At 43.3% G+C, this 7603-nt stretch overlaps 1 protein-coding gene across 1 annotated transcript in view; it reads left to right on the forward strand.

Annotated features, from left to right (window-relative positions):
* ULK4 (unc-51 like kinase 4) overlaps positions 1-7603 on the forward strand; it is a 457838-nt gene that overhangs the window by 118698 nt on the left and 331537 nt on the right. Inside the window, exon 20 of the mRNA XM_025212836.1 lies at positions 4890-5051. Coding sequence (XP_025068621.1) covers positions 4890-5051 — 162 coding nt within the window. The remainder of the gene's footprint in view (positions 1-4889; positions 5052-7603) is intronic.

Here is a 7603-nt window from a genome sequence, read left to right on the forward strand (position 1 = left end):
TGCCAATGGCAGGGGGGCAGACTAGATGATCTTTTCAGGTTCCTTCTGACCCCAAACTACTATGAAACAGAAGTTAGTCCTTGGGTCATATGAGTTTATTAGATTGTGTGATTCTTTCATCTTTTAAAAATAACTGCTTGGACATTGATTTAGAATGATGCTGAAATAAATTCTTATTTGCTAAATTAATTTCCTCTCTATTTCTGACTTCAGTCTTTGAGATGTGCTTGTATATATGCATTTGTAGCTATACCTGTGGTACTCAACTTTTTGGCTGTTTGACCAGATGAATGGCATGGAGCCAATCTGTGGGCTAGATCCCTTATGGGGTTGCCACCGCTGATTGGGTCCCATGCCACCGTAGCTCAGCCCACCTGCTGGAATCTGGTTTGGCTTTGCTCCACCCCCGCACACTCTATCTAGCATGCAGGGCCGTGCTCTCTGACCTTCTCAACTACTCATGAGCCCGGAAATTAGCAACAGGGAAGCAGCAATTAATGCTACCAAAGCTCCCGCAATGCCAAATTTTCAGACCCATGGGGAGCCCAGCAGACTGAATGACATAGCTCTGTGGGCCAGTTGTGGCCTGTAGTCCAGAAGTTAAGCACCCCTGATCTATACTAAGGTTAAAAAGGTGATGCGTTAAACAGAAATTTGCTGTTTTCATATCGTGTTCTTCAGGATGGAGTCTAGATCTTCATTGTTTCAGAAAACTTCCAATATTCTGTTGGCTCTTCCGCCATCAAAATGAAAATAATACATAGTAAAATGTATAAAGTTAGACTGCTTTGCATATTCTCTACTTCCTGTAGGAGTTAAATTAAAAGACAATTGAAAGGATGCTTAATGTTTTCCTTTCATGTGTGCCTACCGTATTGGTGCTTGCTTTGCCATTTATGCAGGCCTCACTTTCAGAAGTGTGTGGCATCTACAGCTCATTGTCTTCTATTAGAGCTGTGAGTGTTCAGCACTTCTGAATATCAGGTGCTGTGTCCTCTAATGCATTTTATAAAACTACTTGGACTCCGAGAAAATAGAGCCAGCATTGCTTTTTGATACTGTTCTATTCCTGGAGTTCATGTATAATACAGTTCATGATACTGACAGAGGTTAACTGGTGTATGAAAGCTCTTTAATCATATCTTGAGGATCCATTTCTTTCCACTAACATAGCTTATATCCTGATAACGTGACAAGATGACTCCTTCAGTTAAGAGGCCAAATATTAGTTTAGCTCAAGCTTCACTTCCAGAGAGTTAATTAAGCAGAAAATGGTACAAGTCTTGTTGCTTATACAGTGTTCGAGAACAGATCCCAGAGGGGACTATGATAGGCAATCTCAGGTGGCAGCAAATTGAATTAGTCTGACAGCCTCATTGAGTTTATACAGCACTGTGAGGATACATGACCTTTTTCCATCCAAGATGCTGGAATGACTCTGGTTATCTAGCACAGGGCACGACTCATCTCAGCACTGGGTGAAAACTACAAGATAAAGTACACATCAAGGGACATATATTGCTAAGGATAGCTAAAACTGCATCTGGATATTGCTGGAGATCTCTTAGCATTCATAGTAACCATTCCCTGCTGCATAATGCTTTGAATATGATTTATTTATGGGATTATAGTGTATTTATTAAATGCATTGCTGTCTGTTGAAAGCAGCACAGAAGCCCCAGTTAGTGCTCCTAATAATTATTTCATAGGTAAGAGAGATTTAATGCTATTATTAACCTTTTGGATATGGAAGAAATTTTGAATGCATATAGTGCTTTTTATAAATGGATTTATCTTTTTTTTTTTTCCTGAGGAGAGCAGAAGATCATTCAAACTAAAATACAGTTGTATGAATCATAGAAAAGACTAAAAAAAAGTGTTATAATACTTTGTAATGGAAGTATCTGAGAGAGAGAGAGTGTCAAGAGGCTGAATTTTGATAGGTGCACAGTTGTATCTGCAGATACATATAGTACAGGATGTTATGCTAACATATAGTACAGGATGTTATGCTAACAAAACTTGTGTTATGACCAAGGGCATAATTTTTTTACTTACACAGCTGTACATGAAAAACAAGTCTACTGAAGCAAGTAGAGCTATATCAGTGTAAAACTGATGAGAGATGAGAATTAGGCCACATGTAAATTCTACTTATTTAAAGTTGAGCTGAAATACTTTGAGGCAATTTAGACAATGGGAAGGAATTAATTTGGCATTTATGGAGAAAATTTCCTTTAATTAGAATTCTACCACAATTCCCATAAGTTTCTATAATCTTACATGCTTAAAAATTAAAGCAATGATAGTCAGTAGGGGAAAGAGGGTAAAGAATATATTTTAATGGCATTAAATTTTTTCCTTTTTGAATGGCTTTTGTCTTGCTTTCTGAGAGGTTTCATTATTATTGCTTCCAGTTGTTGGTGGTTATGATTGTGAAGATAAATGTCAGAAATCCAAAGGGAATGCAGTAGTAGGATAATGTGGAGATTAATATAAGATAAATCAATTAATGCCATTATGATGAATTATTAGTGAAGTCAGAGTGTGCTACAGACTTGACAAATTAAATCCCTGGAGTACATTTATTGTCCATCTTTCTTATATTTAAATTCTCTGTTAACAAATTCGTGAACACCGCTTAAGTGTAAGTTATTGCTGAAAGGCAATGCTCTTTCACAGATCTGGAAGCAAAGTGATGCAGTGCACAATAAATAAGAAACTATACACTATTGATCTTTCATTTCTATTTTGGTAACTTATCTGATTACTGTATATAATATGGTGTCTGGCTGTGCATCCTGTATTCAGGTAAAGCTTCCACTAAGCCTCTTGGATATTTCTGGAGTAAAAGCTGCTGCAAGGTAATTTTTGTGATAATATATGTTCATGGATCAGCATTATTCTGACATGGCAATTTATTTTCTAGAAAGATTTTAGTATGTATAATAATACACAGCATTGGGGTGGATAATACAGAGATCAATGGCATGTGCAGACAACATGCCATTGAATATATATTATTGTTGTTAAAAATATATTTTAGTGTTGTTAAAAATCACTTCATCCCTGATCCTGTATATTATGCAAGTGAGATCAATAAACCTAAAGAGGATGGAGAAAGGGCAAAGAATCAATCCCAGCAATTTAGGAATTACTGAATAAGATCATACCAGTGGTCCATATACTTCATTATCCTATCTCCAATAATGATCAGTAACAGATGTTTTAGAAGAACATATAAGGAATGGCAATTACTGAGTAATCTAATTTGTATCTATCTAATCTAGTAATCTAACTTTTTTCTTTTATTCCAGGAAGTTACTTGAATGGTTATAATCTGAAAAAATGAGTGTTTTTTTTACCTTAAATAAATAGTAACAACTGATGTTCACTTCAGTCGTGTTAATTAGTGCTAACAGTAATTAATAGGGGTGCACCGATAGAGGTTTTTGGGGCCGATACCAATAGCCAATATTTAAGGAGGCATATCAGCTGATACCAATCCAATTTTTGATACAGATGCCTCTAGCTGGTAAGTTCAGTATGGTGGAAGGGGAGTGGGGAGAGAAGGGGTGTGGGGGGGCAGATCAGCACTGCCCCACAGTGAGGGAGGGGACAGGGACAGGTGCTGCCTAGGCAGGTGGGATCGGAGCTGTGGCTTGTGGGGGGGGAGGCAGCACCCACCGCTGCTTGCACCCCAGGAGGGCATGGTGGGGCGTGTGCCCCCTGGAGCTGTGCAGGGTGGGCGGGCTGGCTGCAGCTGGGGCAGCATGGGGCTCTTCTCTGCAGGGGCTGGGCTTGGAGCGGGCGCTGGCAGTGCTCGGAGGATGCTGCATCTACCCCAAATTTCACCATTACTCCGCTCCCAGTGCCGCCGCCAGTGCCAGCTGCCTGGCGCAGGCCCAGCTCAATGCCCTGCCTCTGCCCATGCACTGAAAAGAGCTGGGGCTACGCTAGTCGGCTGGCAGCAGTGGTGCTGGGAGCAGAGAGGCGGTGAAATTTGGGGTGGATGCAGCATTCTCTCAGTGCCATCGGCACCTGCTCTGAGCCCAGCCCCTGCTGAGAAGAGCCCTGTGCAGCCCGTGCTGCAGCCCGCCCTGCCCTGCACAGATCTAGGGGGCACATGCCCCCCCATGTCCTCCTGGTGTGCAAGCAGCGGGGGGAGCCGCCTCCCCCTCAGCAAGCCACGGCTCTGGCCCCCTCCTGCCCTGCCTGGGCAGTGCCTGCCTCTACCCCTGCTACCTCCTTCATTGCAGGGAGTGTTGATCTTCCCGCCCATGCCCCTTCCCTCCCCCCTGCCCTTCCACCACACCACACATAGCAGCCGGAGGAAGCTCTCCATACTGCTGGCTCTGCTCCTTGCTGCCTAAGTGCTGCGCTGCGGCTGCGCATAGCACAGGCATTTCTTGTCCAAATTATTGGCCCCATCAGGCTGATATCCAGTACAGACAGTTTTCTTTATATCGGTACCTATCCCATATCAGACCGATGTATCGGTGCACCTCTAGTAATTAATATATTTTGTAATGTGAACATTTCTTCCTAAGGAATTGATCATCTTTCATTCATAATTGACTTAAATTGGATTCAGACTGGTCATGTTGAGATAAAAGATTCAGTGTTGCATGCTATTTCTGTTGTTTCCTTTACAGTATAAGAGTAAGGGGGAAATTCCATCAACTTCATATTTCAAACTTGGCTGAGCTGCCTTGTGGAATGACTCTCTTACAGATTTTCAATGTGTTACCTGATTTGTATGTATCAGGATTCAGATGAAGGGCACTTATTACATATTGAATCTTGTGGGTTATTTTTAGTTAGTTCAAAAAAAACAAAGTCAGAAACATGTAATGTTCATATAAAATGTATTTTCCTCTCCCCTGTAGGAAGAACGTGTTGTCAATCATATGGCGGCAAAGATCATTGAAAATGTTTGTACCACTGTCTCCTATCATGCACAGGGATTTATTACAGCAGAAATTGGACCAGTGTTATGGTACCTTTTTACACATTCTACTGTAGATTCTCTGAAGATAACTGCTATTTCGGTAAGAAGCTTTCTCTCAAAACTAAATACTTTGGATAATTTGAAAAGCTTTTCAGTATTCTGTGCACATACTGGATTTTTATGCACACAACATGCTTCCAATTAAGACACTTCCTTTTTGCAAGTCAGAATGTAGAATAAAAGTTTTTTCTAGAGTCATTGTCAACTCTGTAACATAGAGTAAGTGCTCTTAGAAACATAGGAGATCCATGAAGTGTGCTTCCTGAAGAGACAACCTGGGTGAGGCAAAAGGAACTTCTTAGTATAACAGGACAGCAACAAGGCTAGGCCCTGGCCCTTGCAAGGGCAGTAGCAAGACTGCTACTTCTTTACTGTAAACAGTTTATAATAAACATTTCTGTAGTAGAGGGTTGTTTCTACACCATAAGCCTCATCAGGATACTACAGGCTGCATGCAGCACCCTCAGCAAGCTCAGTTGCTGCTTTAAGCACAGCTACAGTGCTCATTTGGTAGCTGCTGCAAGTTCCTTAGCAGCTATGCATGGATTAACATGGGACTCTTCCCTTTCTGCTTGCTGGGGCCACAGAGGAGTGACAGCCATCTTGGCAGCCATTAGAGCACAGTGTCTGCATGCTTCTATTCCTCCTTGCTTCTATTCCAGGAAGGAAAAATCATCTTCTTACCTAAGGCAAACACCCTGATTTTGGAGGGCTGATTTTGGGGAGGTAAGGAGGGAGGGCAAGGTATATGTGGTATGCAAGTAAATATGGATATTGAAATTTCTTTTTAATATTCTGTTAATATTTGATTGCATTTGATATATGTAATGCATGTAAAAATGTAAGTTTTCTATAATTGTAAGGTAAGCATTCAGCAGTCTAATACAAAAGCTCTGTTACCCATCATCCCCTGGGAATGGTGGGTGCCAGTTAATCAAATATGCTGGTTAATCAAATGTGCCCCATCCCCTGCACTCCCCGGCATCAGTATTAGTTTTGTTGAATGAGCTCTTGAAGTATCTTTTTGTATAGGCAAGCATGCTGACTTTTCCTATACAAAGACAGCTGTAGTCTGAGTCTGGAAGGACAGAATTTTTTTTCTTCAGTGGACAACAAATCTTGACTTGTTCCACTAACATCAGCTTCCATTATAAACTATAATGGCTCTGAATTGAGGTTATCAAGTGTATGGCATATGGACCAGATCCAGCCCACAGAGCTCTGTAAGTTGTCCTACAGGGCTTAGAGATGAACCAGGAATTTTGGTGCAAGGCAAGTAGGAGCAGGGTCCTCCACTGAAATCTGGTGTATAGAACCCCATTGGGAATGGCTTGACGGTCACGGGAGGCAAGCAACAGCTGCATTAACTCCTGTGGCCACAGCTACCATCACCATTCATTCCATTACTACCACCATGTCCAGATCTGGTCCACAAGAAACCACCTGGACTGGATCCCACAGTGGGGCCATGTAAATTTCACACCCCTTTTTTCTAAATGAAACGTGAGAAATATTGTTCACTTTTGAACATTTTGCTCTGATCTGGAAAAAGCTTCAAAATTACTTGACTTTCATTTCTCTGCTAACCTAAGTATTCTCTGTCACTGTAACCAAGAAGTTGCTCTTTACATATATTCAATATTTCATAAAGAAGCAAAGATCACGTGAATTTGCAAATGTAGAGGGAACTTAGGAACAGCGGTACAAATTTATATTCGTTATGTCAATATTTGTTATGGTCCATAAAATTATGAGCAAAAGGGCATGTTTGGAGGTGTTGTGAGCCATGGTGGGGTTGCAGTGGATTGATGAAGGCCTTGCTACACAGCTACTACCCTTTTGGGTTAGTTCAGTGGTTCTCAACCTATTTGCCATAGTGGGCCACACTTTCAGCTCTGTGTGTTATGTGAGTTGCACCCCACAGCTGAGGGAGCCCACAACTGCCAGGGCTATGAGACCAGGGCTAGGGCCTGCAGTCCCCTGCCCTCCCCCTCAGCAGTGCTTGAGCCCCAGCTACTGCCTGCAGGAGGCAGCAGTTGCTGCAGCTGTAGTGGAGCACAGAGCCTGGCTCCCCACTCTCCCCCATGGGTGGCATGACTGGATTGGAGCCCACGGGAGTGGGGAAGGGGAAGGAGGGTGGATGTCAGTTGCCCACTGTGGGTTTAGGGCTCCCTGCCCTGCTGCTCTACCCCTGGGGCCTCCATGGCCCAGCAGGTGGGACCCAGTGCCAGCAGGCAGAGAAGCTTGATGCTGCCACCAGTTCATTAGAGCAGTTTGTCAGACCATGGTGAGGTGCCCCCTGCCCTGCTGCTGCCAGGCGATGGCAGCAAACCTTCCTGCAGTGGAGGCCCCCAGGAGGAGGACAGCTGGGTGGGGAGCCCTGAGCCCTCAGCAAGGAGCCTGCATCTGCTCCCGTCTTGCACACAAATCTGAGAGGCACAGGCTCTCCTCCCCCATGCCTCCCTCCCCAGGAGTGTGCGCAGTGGTGTCGCAGAGTACTTAGGTGCCCTGCTCCTTTGAAGAGTGGAAACTGCTAGGGAAGGAGCCCTAGAAGTTAGTGGGGAGCGCCAGCTGCTGCTTACCAGGTGAGCG

The sequence above is a fragment of the Alligator sinensis genome, unplaced genomic scaffold, assembly GCF_000455745.1.
Source record: "Alligator sinensis unplaced genomic scaffold, ASM45574v1 scaffold470_1, whole genome shotgun sequence".
Taxonomy (NCBI): domain Eukaryota; kingdom Metazoa; phylum Chordata; order Crocodylia; family Alligatoridae; genus Alligator; species Alligator sinensis.